Source organism: Ananas comosus, linkage group 15, assembly GCF_001540865.1.
Source record: "Ananas comosus cultivar F153 linkage group 15, ASM154086v1, whole genome shotgun sequence".
NCBI lineage: Eukaryota > Viridiplantae > Streptophyta > Magnoliopsida > Poales > Bromeliaceae > Ananas > Ananas comosus.
In genome coordinates, this window is record NC_033635.1 from 10707349 (window position 1) to 10726003 (window position 18655).

The following is an 18655-nucleotide window of genomic DNA, read 5'->3' on the forward strand; positions in this document are numbered from 1 at the left end:
TCATGTAGCTACAGCAACCCTTTGATATTTACTAGCTTATCGTTTGCAAAAATGTATGAAGACCCCCTCACGTATATGCTCGTTAGGACTAGGCCCTTCAACTGTTTTTTTTTTTTTTTATGGGTAAACTTCAAATACCACCCCTATGTTTTGCACTCTCTCACTTTCGTACCATATGGTTTAAAGTGTATCAAGTTAGTATTTTGTAGCTTTTTTTTTATTTGTCAGCTCCTCTGTTAATATTTCGTTAAATTATATATAAAAAACTTCAAATACCTCATCTAGATTTATCGAATATTTACTTTAATACTCTTTAGTTTTAACTTTATCACTGATTTAATAAAAAAAAATTAGTAGAATGAATAATAAAAAGAGAAAGGTAAAATCACAGGGTATTAAATTGATATATTTTAAATCACATAATTTTGAAGTGAGAAAGTGTAAAACTACATGGTGGTATTTAAAGTTTTTTTTTTTTTTAATTCACATCCGCTCAACTGCTTCTTTACAAATTAAATAATTTTAGTTTAAAAAGAGTTTTTTTTCTTTCAAACTCATATTACTGTTCATATCACATTAAATAATTTTAATTAGTTTTTAATAATAAAATTTAGAGTAATTAAATTTTATAAAATTTCTAACAATTAGTATTAGAACATTAGGGCTACTAATCAAAAAAATTAAAAGGTCAGGGGTCTATTCTGAATGGCCATAGTTGAAGGGCATGTATTTTTACCAAAAAATAATAATAATAATAATAAACTCTAATTTTTGTTTAAATTAGTTTTAGTTTCAGATCAAATAGTGAAAGAAAAATTATTTTTATTTAAACTTTAATAAATACATTTAGGGGCCCTTTGATTGGATGTAATTATAAATGCAGTGTAGTTAAAGATGCATGCGGTTGAAAATACAGCAATTATAAATACATGAATCTTATTTGGTTGGATGTAGTAGAAAGCGCTGCAAGTATAAATAATTTATTTGGTTGCATGCAATTGAAAAATAATTTTTAAAATTTTATTATTTTATATATATGATGGTGAGATTACCTCCAATGTAAAAAAAGAAAAAAAAAATTTGTTTAAAAAATATTGAAAAAGGTAAGCATACCTTTTATTTAAAATTACTCACTCCAATTGCTGTAGTTGGAACTGCGGTCAATTAGGGTGTAGTTTGAACTGCATTGTAGCAGTTGGAGTTAAATATATCAAACCAATCACGAAATTTGTATTTACATATAGTTACAACTGCAGTACAGTTACAACTACATGCAACCAAACCAAACGGCCCCTAAATGTAGCAGCTCTTCCCTGTTCATACCGAGCTCCCTCTCTCTCTCTCTCTCTCTCTCTCTCTCTCTCTCGCCATGTCTCCTCTTTCCGTCTCTTCGCTCTCCTCCTCCTCCATTCCCACCATTCCCAAAACCCTAACCCTAACCCCGACCCACCCTCTTCCCCGTCGCCTCCGATTCAAACACCTACTCCCTCCACGCCGCCCCCTCTCCCTCTCCTCCCCTTCCTCCTACTCCCCTCTCCCCCTCATCTCCGCCACCTCCTCCTCCATCCCCGTCGAGGACCTCGTCGAGAGCGACTGGTCCTTCCTCGACCCCCCGGACGACGCCCTGGTGGAGTCCGCGGGCCCCTGCGAGCTCCTCGTCGCCGTCCACGAGTCGCTCTTCGCGCTCGCGATGATCAAGGAGGCCCACGATCGCGTCCGGTGTTGGCAGGGCGGCGCCGCCGCCGTGCCGGAGAAGTTCGCCCCGTTCGACGCCGTGTTCGTTTGCTACTTCCCCGGGATGGGGCTTTCTATCGCAGAGCTCTTGGAATCTCTCGCTCCGCGATGTTCTCCAGGTTTAGATTCGTCCTCTTCTTTCTCCTTCCTTGTTAAATCTGCTTCTGCTTCTGCTTTTAGCAACAGCATCATCTAGTCGAGCTTTTGGTGACCAAAATTTATCTGATACTTCTGCTGTACTTGGAATTAAAGCTGAGATTCTGAGATCCAAAAATAGAAACATCAATTTTGTGCTTCTACTTCTTTAGGAGAGATTATATTAGAGGCACTTTAGTATAACACTTTCCTATTCAAACACCACTACACCCTTAAGTAGGGCTTGTTTGTCCTAGCTTCTGAAACAACTTATCTACTCTAAGAATTTAGGTTGTGGCCAGAAGCTTCTGGCCTGAAAAATTTTAGAAAAAAAAATATTGTTGTGTTTTTTTTTCGAATAGCTCTACTTCTAACTCCTTTGAAGTTTGTTTCTTTAGTTCATGTTGTTGGAATTAGGAAACAGTGAAAATTTACAAACTAGATAGCTAACGTATTCAGAAACCGAAATTGGATTGGCTTGCTTGTTTACTAGCCGAGCAGTTCGATCCTCCTTAAATCACTTATTATAGACCAATCTTTCATGATGGAGTTGTGCATTAGTGCCTTCCGGAGGTACAGCTATTTTGACTGAGAGGTTTTCAAGAACACCTTGTTTGTTTGCTAGTAAATGAGTGTTAGTTCAAGTTAATTGTAATGGGAGTAGTCTTCGGTTGTAGAAAACAGCAATCTTGTAGGTGATTGTTATTGCTGGCGCTGGGCGGAGTAAATATACGTGGTTAATTGTTGAATGTTGTTAGTGATAGGGATAAAGAATCCTGTAATGGGATATCACTTGCGAGATTGATGTTCCTTTTTCTGGGAAGAGAATAGTAAGAGGAGTGAAAAGGAGAAAAACCGGAACAGCAAGAGGGCATGGATCATCGACTCAAAAGCATTGGTTTTGAAATGGAAGTAGTTAGGGTTTGATACTTCGGGAAATACCTTTATCTATCTCTTCCTCTGTGATTATGAATGTATCCGTGTACTCGGAGAGTATTTCAGGGCAATAATTTTGACCTTTTATCTGTTGGATGCCGCATTGCAATTCAAGGACGTGTCGATTACGGATCGGTTACTTGTGGCAGGCATTGAGGTTCTTGCTTATGCCCGCTATTTGCGATGTGCATCCAATGGATTAAAAGTTGGAAGTATTTGCCCTCAAATTAGAATTCTATATCAAATTTTTGGGTGATATCATTATAACTTCTCTGAAGTAAATTAATCGGTGTTAGCTTTTCAGGACACTATATGATTATAGAACTGCCAAACTTCAACCGTATTTCCGTTGCTACATGACTAAATTGCAAATGACTTGACAGCAACCAACCCTTTCAATTCGATTATACATTTTTTATTTTGCTTTTGACGATTTCTTATGCTGTTGTTAAGGTGCGAGAGTAGTCATCTGCTTCGATCAAGGGAGGCAGGTTGTCGAACAACATTGGCAACAGTATCCCGACATGGTAACCGCCGACTTGCCTGACAAAGCTCTTCTGGAGAAGGCCGCAACGGAGAATTCGTACCAGATAACGGAATTCGTCGATGAGCCTAACTTCTACCTTGCTGTGTTAAGATGTCAGAAATAAGGATTTTCAGTTCTGCAACAAGTGGTAACAAAGTTTTCTTTCTGGTGTAAAAAAGCAAATACAATTTTTTGTGTGCTTCCTTTTCCAGTTCCATGCCAATATAAATATTGTTCGAGCATGCTTGCATATGAATCTTTTCTAATGATTTCTCATTTGATTCCGGAGTAGGAACATAGACTAATCATTTTGAGTCGATTATTCAACCTTTTAAAATTTCAACTTTATTATCCAGTCTTTCAATTTGTTTGATTTTACTGACTTTAAAATTTGAGCTAATTGCGTATTTTAATAAATTTGAAATTCTAAGAATAGAATGAAATGTACTAACGTATTCAAATTTTAAAGTCAAAATGTCATTGACTGTCTCAAATCAAACAGATTGAAAGGTTGGATAATAAAATTAAAATTTTGAAAGATTAGATAGTCGACTCAAAATGATCTATAGTTTATGTAAGTTCTGTACGTTTTTAAAAAACGGATTACCAAACGCTCTCGCAGCAAAAATTATTTTTGGACTTAAAATTATTTTCCAGAATCTGGGCTAAACACCTCCTTCCTACATCTTGATTTTCCCTTTAAATGATGTAGAAGATTACAGGGACCTAATTTTTGTTTTTCAAAGCAGGAGAGACATGAAATTATGAACCCTTTTTATTTTAATGGGAAGAAAGAGTGGAAAAGAGTTGTGAAGTTGTGCAAGTAACTTGCCCTAGATTGGGAGGATTCTATTTCCTTATCTAATTATTATTTTGGAAAAATTAGTTGGGGCAATTGCTTATATATACTTCTGAAAATTTTTCAACTTTCTTAGTATTATTAAAAATATATTTCTAGAGTTAAATTCTCTTAGTAAAAATCTTAGGAACAGCCATTAATTTTAGAAAATCTCACCGACAGTCCCTATAGCAAGTGACAAAGGGCTTGGTGGTTGGTACCCGAGACCCAAGTTTGAGTTCTAGTTGATTCATATTTTCAGCTAAATTTATTTCTAAATGAAATAAACGAAGTGGATAGCGTGCTACCTAACTCTCTCCTAATGCAATTGAACCCCTTAATATAATAATATATAGTAAGTATAGGGCGATACCACATCATTTAAACAATAACTAAAAAAAAAAAAAAAAAAAAAAAAAGTTTCATTTTGCTTTTTTAAATATACTTTTCTATCATCACTTTATTTACCCATAGGTTAGGAACAAAAGAAGTATTTTAACTTTTTCACTTTTCAAATATATTATTTTTTTGCTCCAATTTTCTTATTTGCCCTTAAGTTAGGGACAAAATAGGTATTTTAATTAGTTTTTAACTAAGGTAGAAATTTAACTCAGATTTAACCTGAATTGACTTAACGGGCACTAATAGCAGGAATATTTTTGAATAACAGAGAAATATATAAGAGGTACATTTGAAACAAAAAAAAAAGAAATAAATAAAATATTTCAGAGGTTTTGAGAGGTATGTCGGCAATTATTCCAAATTAATTTGTGCAACTTGCTTAAGAATTATATTTTCCTTTCATCACCTTATTTAAGCAAAAAAAAAAGAAAAAAAAAAAAGCAAGGAAATAAAATTTAAAAAAGCAAAATTTAACACGTCGCCTGAGAGATTCGAACTCTCGCGGGGAAACCCCATGTACTTAGCAGGCACACGCCTTAACCACTCGGCCAAAGCGACGGTTGATACTTTAGTATTTATATATTTTGAATTTAACATAATATATTATATACCTTTTAGTATTTTAAACCCCTCAACACTTATAAAAATATCATATATATATATATATATATATANAAATTGTAGGATTAGAATGATATTAGTCCCCTAGGGTTGAGTGGTCCCTACTGGGTTATATATAATATTTAATCCAATGGTTAGAAATGATGAAAGGAGTTGAGCTAAAAGTTAAAAACTTGATAGCAAAAGGCCCATTTTGCTATCAAGTTTTTAACCCTTTGATGAGAAATTGTAGGATTAGAATGATATTAGTCCCCTAGGGTTGAGTGGTCCCTACTGGGTTATATATAATATTTAATCCAATGGTTAGAAATGATTATAGGAATTGATCCAAAGGCTAAAAACTTGATAGCAAAAAGGATCTTTTACTATCAATAGTATTCTAGCCCAACTCTATATACATATATATATATATATATATATATATATATATATATATATATGTATAGGCTGGGGCTACTATACTCTTATGAATATAGACCCCTTGTACTCATAAATTTTTAACCGTTGATTAATAGGATGTGTGGTTAGGATGATGGTGGTCCCCATTTAGAATGATAGTGGTCCCCTAGGGTTGAGTAGGTAGTTGGTTGAATAGTATGATCTAATGAGTGGAAATGATTAAAGGAATAAATCTAAAGGCTGAAAACTTATGAGTATAAGAGAGCCAATACTCATAAAAGTATAGTAGCCGGACTCTATATATATATATATATATATCCCCCAACTTATTTTTTTCAAATAAATCCACCGTATATTTCTCCATTATTCATTCAAAAATAACCCCGCTGTTAATACCCGTTAAGTCATCTCAGGTTATATTTTTACAAAGTTACAAAAAAAATCAAAATACGTCTTTCGTCCCAAACTTAAGGCGAATAAGAAAAGTTTGTGATCGTAGCAGAGTATATTTGAAAAGTCAAAAAATTAAAATGCCTCTTTTGTCCCAAAATTAAGAACAAATAAGAAAAGTCGGTGAAGGCTTGAAATTGCAAAATAGTATTTTCACAGAAATAACGATTATTGTTAACCATTAACTGAAAGAATTTAATTTTAGAGATATAATTGAAAGAATTTGAGACGTTAAAAAAAGTATTTTTAACATTAGCCTTCTAGGCAGGCTAAATAAAAAGGTCAAATTGTTTCAAAAGTATGTATTTAAGCAATTATCCTTTAGGGATTGTTTGGTTCCACTAAAACTGTGACACCCCATTAGTCCCACATCGGATAGGAATGGAATTATCATTAGATATGTAAGAGAACTCACGTCTAATAACAATAATTGGACTTAAGTATTTTGGGCCGGTGGTTTAAGCCCAATGAGTTATTGTTGCTAAAAATCAGCCTCTTGAGCCGCGCATTTTTTAGCATAGTTTTTGTTTTCCGCCCTCTGTCCGCGGAAAGCGAAAACTTGTTGTTTTCAGAGAATCTACAAAATAATCTTCCAAAAAAGTTTTTTAAAGAAGTTTTACAGGGATCTAAAGATTCTAAACACACCCTTACTGAAATTTTTTTTGTAGTTTATCCTTAAAAAAAAAAAAGGTAAACTTTAAATACCACCCTTGTGGTTTCGCACTTTCTCACTTTAGTACCATGTGGTTTAAAGTGTATCAAGTTAGTGTCCTGTGATTTTATTTTTATTTTTTCGTCAGCTTTTTCGTTAATATTTTATTAAATTATATTAAAAAAACTTCAGATACCCTACCTAGGTTTATTGAATATTCGCTTTAGTACCATTTAGCTTTAACTTTGTCACTGATTTAACAAACAAAATTAGTGAGATCAATAATAAAAAGATAAAAATGAAACCATATAACACTAAATTCATACACTTTAAATTATAGGATATTAAAATGAGAAAATGTAAAACTACAGAGATGTTATTCGAAGTTTTTCCAAAAAAAAAAAAAAATTGAGTAACTGCAGTGAAAAGTAAGCAAAGTCAACACCAAAAACGCACACAGAATCTAAAATTTGAAAATGTACGTCCCCGCCCTGGAACAAATTATTGCATGCACCGGGTCCACCATCCAAGACCACAATAGAGGTAAAAGTGAACGGAGACCCCTTAACTATAGTCGGTTCTGAAATTGGTTCTCGACTAATTACAGTTTTTTGATTGAGACTACCTTAACTTTTTTTTTTTGAATTAGTTAATTTTAGAAATTAAATTAAAAATAGTATTAAATTCATTAGCGATTTAAACAAATTTAGTAATTTAAATTATTATTAATAAATAAAATTAGAGTAATTCTTGGCTAATATATCGTATAATTTTAAAATTTAGTTGGCCTTTTGACTTAGTTGATCGAACTAACTCAAAGAAAACAAAAAAAAAATATTGAATAGGTGTTAATAAAAAAAATATTGTTGTTAAGGATCTGGGCTGTGTGTTTGTGCAATATTTTAGTAGTTTAATAAATAGGAATAATGGTGAAAGATGCGGGGCGTTTAATGAGCGAATTATGTTTGGAAAGAGATAAACGTTTTGGTATTTCCAAAATTCGGTTGAGTTTATTGGATTCAATTATCAAATGGGATTTCAGTAGAAATTATTATGATACAGTTTTTAAATAAAATTTGAGCTCATCAAGAAAGCTTAGATTTTGGTTTGGGGTGCCGAGGCTATAAATACCACACATACGAACAGAAACACGATTTGTTTTCACAAATAGACTAATTTAAACCTTTTGAGGTAATTTTAAGGTAGTAGTAGCTTTTTCATTTCATTCGAGAGTAAAGCAATTTAGTTTAGATATTTTCAATTTCAACCGAAAGTTCCAGAGTTACTTATCTTCAGGCTAATAACCACTTGAATTCGATATTTCTAGTTCGATATAATTTAAGCGGCTGAACATAGCATTAGTCAAGGAGTGATATTTTGGCCATTTAGAGATCTTGGCTAAAAACTTAGATGTTTGGAGTTCTTTAATTCAAGGCGAAGGCTAGCCGGATCCATCCGTCTAAGTTTCGTCAGAACTAAGCAGCCGAATGTAATATGCTTTAAGAAGGTCAAGTCACAATAGAGAACAATTTGAGTCTCTATATGTTGTAACTTATTTGCTTTTAATCAGTAAAATTTTCTTCGCTCCGTTGCCTCCTTTTTCTTCTTTCTTCTTGTTCTCTCTACTCAAGAAGTCGTCCTAGCACTACACCACAGCGCACACCAAAAGAAAGATAGGAACAAAAATAAAACATAGTTAAAAAATTTAGGGACCAAATTTAAATATTATAGCTTGAATGTCACTATACTATACTGTATTTTACGAACTTTTTTATTTCCTACACTAATTATTTCTTTTTCAAAGACACCACTCAACAATTCTTTCTTTACAGTTACTATAAATAATATGCCTATACTTTTATATAAAAGATGTAATAAAATACTGGTTAAAAGTGTCTTAGCATATATTCAACTCATCTCGACATAAAAAATAATTAAAAAAGCTTGATAAAAATGAGTTTATTATAGAGATTTATTTTATATTTTGTCTATTATTTAACCAATATCTCTTAACAATTTAGTGACATTATTATGAAAAAATAAAATAGTACAAGATAGAAAATGATAAAATACAATAATATAATAATGTGTTTGGAAAAAAAGTATAATGTAGCAAAGAAAAATAATACTAAAGTATAATAAAGTCAAACTTGTGAGATCAATAGTTTGTGGACCAATTTATCCTAATACAACACAATGAGTGTACGGCGTATGAAGTGCTCGGATACACCAGGTCCATCCAATTTTTTTTCTCCGACATGGCGACGCTCGCTTCCGATTGGTCCAACCGAATCGTCGGACGTCAACGGCCGCAAAAACATTACATTCAAATCCGGTTAAATTTTCCCGTTAATTCCGTTTCCCGCTCGATTGCCCCCCCGTTCAAAAATCACCCCCCACAAAACCCATAAAGAGAAACCCCACCATATACGATTCAAAACTCGTCCCCCACCAAAAACCCTAGCTCTCTCACCAACCCTAAACCCACCGAAACCCTTGCGCTCTCCCCACGCCTCCTAATCCTAACCCCCCCGATCCCCCCCGCCGACGACCTCGCCGGAGATGACCACGGCGGCGGTGGAGCAGCGGGCGAGGCGCCGTCGCAAGCGGGAGGAGCCGGGGGCCGCGTCCGCCGCCGATCCGGCCAGGGCGGGGGCCGAAGAGGCCGACCCGGATGCGGAGGAGGCGGGAAGCGATGCGGGATCGAAGCGCAGATCGGGGAAGAGGAGGCGGAAGGCGCCGGCGAAGAAGGAGGCGGTTGGCGACGATGAGTGCGCGGAGGAGTTAGATGAGGAGGAGATGGAGGAGGAGGAGGAGCCACGAGAGGAGGAGCGGAGCGAGGCGCCGAAGAAGAGGGTGGCGCAACCTAGGAAGCATAGATCGGATGATGGCGACGAGGATTCGGAAGTGTGCTTTGTTGGGGATCCGATACCGGATGCGGAAGCAAAGGAGCGGTGGCCGGAGAGATACAAGAAGAAGGTAAACAGCAAAGGAGCCACCTTTGTATGTATCTATGTTGGAGGTGAATCATGTACGGTTCCTAAATCTTTCTTCTTGTTAATAGGTGTGGACCACTTTTGTTGTCAATAAAAGGTAAAACTTTGGAGAAGAAAAGGAACAATGCTGTTTCAGCTGAGATGCAATTTGGCTTAAATTTTTCATTTTTCTAACTGTTATGTTCGAAGATGGGTTTTGTATGTTATTGTAGGGGTGATGAAGACGAAGATTTGAAGGCAAGGTGCCATTATTTGAAAGCGAAGGTTGATGGCATTGTTTATGACCTTGGGGACGATGTATACGTCAAGGTGAGTCGATTAATCAGCTGTGGTATTTTTCGATCGGTTCTGTTTCATTGCGATATCATTCTTTGTCTATTGTACTAATCCTTGTTTCTGTAGTTTGTAGTTGTAAGAAATTGATGTCGATTGTGGTGATGATATGTTATATTTTCCAATCTTATATGCTCACTCCGAATTTTTGGGATCGAGCGGAGAAATTTTGAATGCATTTATAACATGATATTCTTTTCCCCATGAACAAGATCCAAACCCATCTTGCATTTTGCGTCGCATAAATGCAGTATCCATGTTGCACTTTCCTGTTTGGTATATTGTACTTCATTGCTGAAAGTCATTTTGCTCACCCCAGTAATAGTCTATGGTGTTTAAGGCTTTTTGTGGATAATGCATGGCATTTAAGTAACTAATTCCACATATGCGTCTATAGAAATCAAGATCATGCACCAATTAATAGTAGATTGAACCAGTCAAGCATTAAAAAATAATTCTATTAACAAAATCGATGTTAGTTTAAATAACTATTAAGAGGTTCGTGCCTTGATTCAAGCAATAAACTCTTACTAATAGTTTTGGCTGCCAATAAGTTGGATTCTTTGTTCACTGTTTAACATGCTGGATCAGTTCTTATAATTTGACTTTAATTTGTGATCATATGCTGCTTTGAAGCACCTTTTTCATTTTTTTTAAAGATTGTTTAGAATGAACTTATATGCTATATACTACACTTACTATGCTAGGCTGGAGATGGGGAGCCTGATTACATTGGGCGGATCGTAGAGTTTTTTGAAGGGAGGGATCACACATTGTACTTCACAGCACAATGGTTCTTCAAAGCAGAAGACACAGTATGTAAAATTATGTTCAGAATAGCTTTTGCCTTTTGCAGAAACTAGAATGTAATTATGGACAGTTTTACTAGTGCTGTGTATGTTGCAGGTCATCAAAAGTCATGCCAGCATTCATGATCCAAAGAGAGTTTTCTTGTCAGATGAGAAAAATGATAATATTCTTGATTGCATCGTGTCTAAAATCAGAATTGTCCGTGTTGCTCCAAATGTAAGAATGAAATTTCGGCCTGTTGTCTGCTTGATTGGACCCACACTTTTCTCCATGTGAATTTTCTTTTGTTTTGCTAATATATCTTGCTTTTCCTTCCCTAGATTGATTTGGATGCAAAAAAGAAAGCAATTCCAGACTGTGATCTTTACTATGATATGTCTTATACGTTGGCATATTCAATGTTCACGAATTTGCCACCAGGTAATAATTGACAATATCATTATACAGTTGGTTAAGGAATGTTTTTCCTTCTTCGCTTTAGAGATGGATCAGAATGTTGTGAATTCTATAAGGAAATGCTGATCCTTGTTTTTACAGAAAAGAAGAGAGCGGGTAGTGAGACGTCATCAACAATTTCTTCTGAAGAAGCACCAAATACTTCAAAAGCAAAATCACATTCTGATTCCGAGGAAGCATCCTCAGGGGAAAAGAATGTGATAGCACTACTGGACCTTTATTCAGGTTGTGGTGCTATGTCTACAGGTTTATGCTTGGGTGCTGCTTTATCTGGCTTAAATCTTCAAACAGTGAGTTTATAGTTGAAAAACTCAATAATCATAATTATCTTAAGAACTATTATGTCCTTCAATTTAAATTTTGCTCTGTTGTCATTTTTTTTAGCGCTGGGCAGTTGATATAAATAGCCATGCATGCGAAAGTCTCAAACTTAATCATCCACGAACAGAGGTATTATGTCAAAAAAAGAAAAAATATCCTGTTTACTAACATGAAAGTAAGTTGACACTAATGGTCGTGTTCTGTTTTTAGGTGAGGAACGAGAAAGCAGAAGACTTCCTAGCCCTTCTCAAGGAGTGGGAGAAATTATGTAAAAAGTATAAAGTTGCCGCATCAGAAAATGGTGAACATTGTTGCTTCGACGATGATGAGGCGGATGATTCTTCTGAAGTCCCTAAGGGTGAATTCGAAGTTGGAAAGCTTGTCGGTATATGCTATGGTGATCCCCATAACATTGGGAAAGTTGGTTTGAAGTTCAAGGTACCTTCGCTTCACATTTAGAAGAGATAAAAAAGACTATTGATACATGATGATCGTTATGGTTCTTTGCTCTTGAACTTCCTTTTATCAAATTTATTGAACATCAGAAAAGTTTAGAAATTCTGCTTCAGGAGGAAATTTTTAGACCCAAAAGTGGGAGCTCCAATTAGAGCTATTGCTCCTTTTTTTATCAGAGAAGCTGCTGAAAAGTTTCTGGAAAGAAGCTATCAATTCTTACCCTAACAGCACTACTCAATTAGCACTCCACTAAAGAAGCCTTTCTAACTAAATATTCCATGATTCCTAATTAGGTACGATGGAAAGGTTACGGACCTAGTGATGATACATGGGAACCTATGGAGGGATTAAGGTAGTTTTGACCTTTATTTGTATTTGGTTATACATTTTTTTTCATAGTGTCTCCTATATGTCACTACTTGCTGTTTTCTTATAATTCTTTTTTCCTTTTATCTTATTAGCAAATGTCAAGGGAAGATTGAAAGCTTTGTGAGAAATGGGTACAAGAAAAATATATTACCTCTACCTGTAAGTTTATCTCCCTTTTGTAATTTTTCTACCTTCAATTAGTGTTGTAGGAACACTGCTAATAAAACCATTATTTATCCATTATTTGTTATTTTGCTGATTCTACTATTTTAGGGCACTGTTGATGTCATCTGTGGTGGGCCACCATGTCAAGGGATCAGTGGATTCAACAGGTTTAGGAAAAATACAGCTCCACTTGAGGATGAGAAGAATCAACAGATGGTTGTTTTTATGGATATTGTGGAGTATCTGAAGCCGAGATATGTTCTTATGGAGAATGTGGTTGACATATTGAAGTTCGCAAAAGGGTTTCTTGGAAGATATGCATTAAGCAGATTTGTGGCGATGAATTATCAAGCTCGGTTAGGCATGATGGTTGCAGGGTGTTATGGTCTTCCACAATTCCGAATGCGTGTTTTCCTTTGGGGCGCACTTCCAACAGAGGTTTGTTAGTTGCTATCTATGCAACGCCAACACAACTATTTTGGGATACTTTGCTGCTATCAATATCAAATAGTTAAACTTATTATAAATATACATCTAGCTTTCCCTTAAGTCGTCTAATCATTTTATGTAATGTGCAGATTTTGCCTCAATTTCCACTACCTACACATGATGTTGTTGTTCGGGGAGGCACACCAAACGAGTTTGAGGTATGCGAAGTAATACATTACTTCTTATCCATCAAACATTGGGCTCTGATGGGTTGATATTTTTGTAGCAAAATATTGTCGCATATGATGAAACACAAGATAGGGATCTGAAGAAAGCACTGCTACTTGCCGATGCTATATCAGATCTGCCACCGGTAGATGCATTTTCCCTCTTGCTTTTCTTTTTCTTCAACTTATATCATACAAACATTTTTCTCTATGCTTTCATATTATCATTACATCCATCATCTGTGTTCTTGTATTCTTAATTTATTCTTTTATTTTGTAGGTTGAAAATGATGAAGAGCATGATGAGTTGCCCTATGCTGGCCCTCCACGAACAGAATTTCAGCGCTTTATTCGGCGCAGTCGAGCAGGTAAAATTATTTTGTTCTTGACTAGATTATTTTTCTATATTTTGGGGTTTTGAATTGCTCTAAAGTTTTCCATAAGAGTTCAATGGGTGATTCTACAGCATTCACTTATTTAGGCCATAGTTGTTTGCTTTGGGTTGTCACTCTTCTAGTACCAAAAGGCAGTTTTTAATGGAAAAGTAATTTCCCATTGGCGAGTAGTTGAAAAAGGAGTTGGTTATCTCATCTTCTCTTTAGGATTTGTTTTAGTTTTCATTTCAGAGAGAATAAAGGAACATGGAGGTTTTCAGTCTTAATATTTGCTGCATACTTCAATGCCATTCTTGAAGATCTTGCCTTGTAGTTAGCAAAATATGGATTCTACCAGTCCCCTACTACTAGGTCTTGCAGTGAAACATTACAAAGGGAAACCCTTTGAATCATTTTGGTATTTTTTTGGGGCTAAGTATAAGTAGCTTACTGATTCATTCAAACTTTTTCCCTGGGTTTTGGTTCTTCTATTGCAAGTTTGCTTAAAAGGCTTTATTTCTACTTTGGGTGGATGGGCTTCAAATCTTCTGTGCTTTGGAGACCCCTTTTAGTTAGATTTGGGTTCTCTTTTGAAGGTTGCAAGTTGATTAGAGACAAGCATTTTTGACAGACAGCACAATGCTTACCATACAAATTTCTTGGGCAACTTTCTAGCTTTTGCTAGCATTAATTGTGTTCTCAACTGATTTATTATCCTTCTTTATATTTGCTCGAGATGTTGGTTTTGGTATAACAAGAAAGATTTCAATACTGTGAGGCAAAAGTTTTCTAATTTTTCTATTTTCCTCTTGATTTTTGAATAGATATGTTGGATTTTTCCTTTGATGATGAAAGAACTGCCGCGAAGGGTAAATTGTTCGACCATAGACCTCTAAAGTTAAACGATGATGATTACGGTCGAGTCTGTCAAATTCCCAAGAGAAAGGTTCGTTATCATTGTGAAAATCTTATTGGTTTGGTAGTTTTTTATACCACTACTTTTAGCCCAGCCAACACTTTTGTAAAAGTGTTGCTTAATACTATTTTAAAATGTGGTGTATCATCTTATATATCTGCCTGCGAAGCAGATATAGTTAGACTACCACCTTGAATAGATCATATTCGCATACGACTAGTCATATACCTTAATTCGTCAAATTTAATATATAATTCCTTTTTTTTTAACTAGTGAAATTTTATGTTAGAAATATTTTATTGTAATAATTTACGTGAAATAATTTTCTCAAAATAATAATTTATATGAAATGTGACATGATAGTGTCACAATGTACTGATATATGTAAGCATGTCTTCAGATAATTTCTGTATGATTTTTTTTGTTTTCTATTCTATAATTTATGTTGTTGTATTTTCTCTAGGATACAATGCATTTGCTTTTCAAAAAAGGCCCTAGCTACGTGTTGCTTTTGGTTCTTAAAAAGCATTGTTTTGTTGAATTAGTTGATCTTTGAATCCAATCCCCCCTTGATAGTATAAGTAGACTGGTTTCTTTCGGCTGTACAGTGTATTGTTATTAGATGAAACTAACAAGTTTTCATCAAATTCCCCTAACAATTTTCTAGGGTAGAACCAGAACCTACAACTTGAAATTCTTTTAGTTTAGAGTTGATTTTATCTTTCACTACAGTAGAAGTTCGAAACTTTCCTAACTACTAAACATTCTCATAAAAGGTGCACGAAATTAGAGCTTGAAAATGAGCGAAAGTTCATTTAAAATTTTTTCTTATCTTAAATGTGTTTTGATATTTTTCTTTGTCAAATTCTTACTTGAGTGCTCATTTTTTGAAACAAAAAATCTGCTCTAGACGCCATTGCTAACACTCACTTATGCAGCATTCCTAGAATTTTCTTATGTTTCTGCTCTTTCCTGTTGTAGGGTGCCAACTTCCGTGACCTCCCGGGAGTTAAGGTTGGTCCTGACAATGTTGTGGAGTGGGACCCTGAAGTTGAACGGGTACTACTGCCCTCAGGAAAACCTCTGGTAATATATACTGTGTTTTTAAGTTTTCCTTGTTCCCTTTAAAAACATGATCCTACTCTTGCTTGATTTGACTACTTCCACCAACTCTTTTTGCCACTGTATTCACTGACATTTCCCATCCCACATGTGATGAGATGGAAAGATTCTTTGGCAGCAAGTTGTGGAATTTTCTGAAAAAAAAAAGGATAGGTTTGACAAGTCTCAAATTTTTTAAAAAAAACACAAAAACAGTAAATTTTATGTGCAAAATCTCTGATTTTTAGCCATCCTTGTTATATGTATTTAGATACACAAATAAGTAAGTCCTGTTGGAATGTATAAATATTTTGTTTATATATATATATTTTTAAAACTATGTAAAAGAATTTATAATATTGTATAGATAAGAAGTGGGATCAAATGTGCTGAATGATATATTATATTCAACTTTTTAAATTATTTTTACACATTAAGAATTATCTTTTCAGTAATGAAATTTGCTATTTAATCAAATTACTAATATATTAAAATCTTTTAAAAAGTGAAAAATTAAACTCCTAATTCTGAGTCAGATGGTTTTTGGGGGTGGTCACAGGGTTAGCAGTTCAGGGGAAGCATCAAGAACTAAAAAAAAAGTACAAAAAAATAATTTATATTCTTTTTGGCCACAGGTACCGGACTATGCTATGTCATTCATTAAGGGGAAATCTCCAAAGTACGGTTATTCATTCCATTTCCGAATTTTTCTTGTTTTTTCCCCATAAAAAATAATGCTTTTATAACAATTTATCTTTTCTTTTCTTTTTTTCTTTTTTTTTTGGAAACCATTTGTTGCAGGCCTTTTGGGCGCTTGTGGTGGGACGAAACTGTGCCTACGGTTGTGACTCGAGCTGAACCCCACAATCAGGTACGATACTAAAATAATATATAAATATTGATATTGAAGGTAAAATATATACTATTAATAGGAGAGTAATAGTGTTTGCAATTTAATTTTCAACCCCTAGAATCTCTGAGTTTAATGGGGCTTATATAGAGAATCCAATTATTATTCTTTTAGGAGGACGAAAGCATTTAGTTTTTAGACGTTATAAACACTTTAAATCAGCTTTTACTGTTTCGATTATCGATTTGAAATTTTTATTATCTAAAATGACTTAAAAGAATAAAAGCCTTCGTTCTTCTAAAAAGGATAGTAACTGGACTTCTTATNTTTTTTTTTTTTTTTTTTTGTGTTATGTGAAAAGAAACTTTTTGTTTTTGGTGTTGCTATGCGATTGAAAATGTGGACAGATCATTTTGCATCCGGAGCAAGATAGAGTTCTAACAATCAGGGAGAACGCAAGGCTCCAAGGTTTTCCAGATTACTACAAGCTTTGTGGCCCTATTAAACAGAGGTATTATTATTGGATTTTGTTTTTTGTTTTTCGTTTTTTTTTTTGTTAGTTTCATTCTAGTTCATTGCATTTTCTCATGCTTGAAATGCTATAATCACCAGGTTTTAACTTATTTCACTTGTAGCCTGTTTGGGCTGTCTCAAACTTCTCTATGAAACTGCCATTTGACATTACTTTGAAGTCCGTAATTTTATTTCTACTTCTCATTGCAATAAAAGTTTTAGATATTCAATAACTTGAATTCCCAGCTATTGTTTCTCGATTCATAGTACTCTTTAGGAAGCTATACTGGGTCATCAATTCAAATGCTCCATCATCATAATAATGGAACAATAAACGATTATACCTAATCTTGGATCTCTTCCTGAGTCTTATGTGTTATGTTCAAAGAACTCTATTTATTTTCTATATCAGGTATATACAAGTCGGAAATGCTGTCGCAGTCCCCGTCGCGAGGGCTCTAGGATACGCACTAGGGCTAGCCTTCCAGGGCAGAGTCCACGACGACAAACCGCTCTTCACGCTTCCGAAGAGTTTCACTTCTTTTGGCCAAGCGACTTCAACATCCGCCAGTACGAAAGCAGTCGGCGAAATTGTGGAATGAGTTCGTGCCCGTTTCGATTCTTCATTATTGCCAAGTGTATTCGATTTCACGACATCATTGAGTGACATGCCAGTGTGTTGTATTGATCACTCAGAACATAGCAGTCATTTACGCGCAGTCTCGAAGAACAACATATTTATCTTTACCCCGCGTCATTTATCATCATTTATCAATGAGAAATTTCGTGTAACTTAGATTGTTACTTAAATTAGTTATAATTTTAATCTACATTATTACATGAGCGAAATATATCGCATGTTTTTGCCTTTGGTTTTGAAAAATTTTGCTCTTATTTTCGCTTCTGTTTTTGTCTACTATTCATGCATTATTATAGTGAGAAATTGAAACAATTTCTTGAGCCTCAAAATTTGCCTAAAAGGTGAACCTATGATCTCTTTTCAGCCACTCTTTTCCTTTTCCACCTATGGTACTGCGATTGTTCCATTTTATTTTTTAGAAAAAACTTTTTATTATTGTGGTTCCGCACTTTCTTATTTTAAAATCTTGTGATTTAAATTATATTATTTTAATATTTTGTGGTTTTATTTTATTCTTTTTATTATTCACTCTGTTAATTTTTACTAAATCAAATACAAGGTACTCAAATAAAATTTTATAAATTATAAGATATTAAAGTGAATATTTGAACAATTATAAGGGTGCGTTTGGTTCGCGTTATTTTTTTAAGATTCCTAATAATCCAATAGGAATAAAAAAATATGACGGTATTTAGCTAAACATACTAAGTAATCTAGTTTATAATACTGAATTTACTTGGAAATGATACGCATTCCAAAATACTAATCTTATTTTTTTGAGAGGATGGATATTTTTATATTAATGAATTTGAATAAAAAGATATTTGAGAATCTTATTCCTATTCATCTTATTACTAAGTAATCTAGCTGAGTAATTATACGCTCTAAGTGAATGAATTGTGCCCTTTCTATCAGCTCCAGCTGTTGAAATACAGTTAATGTCTTTAATCTTAAGCGATATCAATGCTGGTAGCAGATTCGATTTTCGCGTGCTGTTGTAAGTGTT

The 18655-nt window shown here is 34.5% G+C and overlaps 2 protein-coding genes and 1 non-coding gene across 3 annotated transcripts; 2 read left to right on the forward strand and 1 right to left on the reverse strand.

The window, feature by feature from the left end:
* On the forward strand, nucleotides 706-3597 carry LOC109721088. Its single transcript, XM_020248506.1, has 3 exons — nucleotides 706-726; nucleotides 1577-1853; nucleotides 3259-3597. The coding sequence occupies exons 1-3, from the start codon at nucleotides 706-708 to the stop codon at nucleotides 3453-3455; spliced, it is 495 nt and encodes a 164-aa protein (XP_020104095.1). The 3' UTR covers nucleotides 3456-3597.
* On the reverse strand, nucleotides 5048-5129 carry TRNAS-GCU. Its single transcript has one exon. It is a non-coding gene; the product is annotated as a tRNA-Ser (tRNA).
* On the forward strand, nucleotides 9129-17858 carry LOC109720935 (DNA (cytosine-5)-methyltransferase CMT3-like). The gene is made up of 21 exons (XM_020248303.1): nucleotides 9129-9672; nucleotides 9758-9786; nucleotides 9902-9998; nucleotides 10730-10837; nucleotides 10929-11048; nucleotides 11153-11252; nucleotides 11370-11578; nucleotides 11673-11738; nucleotides 11820-12047; nucleotides 12359-12417; nucleotides 12527-12593; nucleotides 12708-13037; nucleotides 13178-13246; nucleotides 13315-13401; nucleotides 13536-13623; nucleotides 14454-14575; nucleotides 15527-15631; nucleotides 16282-16325; nucleotides 16448-16517; nucleotides 16904-17007; nucleotides 17422-17858. The coding sequence occupies exons 1-21, from the start codon at nucleotides 9256-9258 to the stop codon at nucleotides 17609-17611; spliced, it is 2709 nt and encodes a 902-aa protein (XP_020103892.1). The 5' UTR covers nucleotides 9129-9255; the 3' UTR covers nucleotides 17612-17858.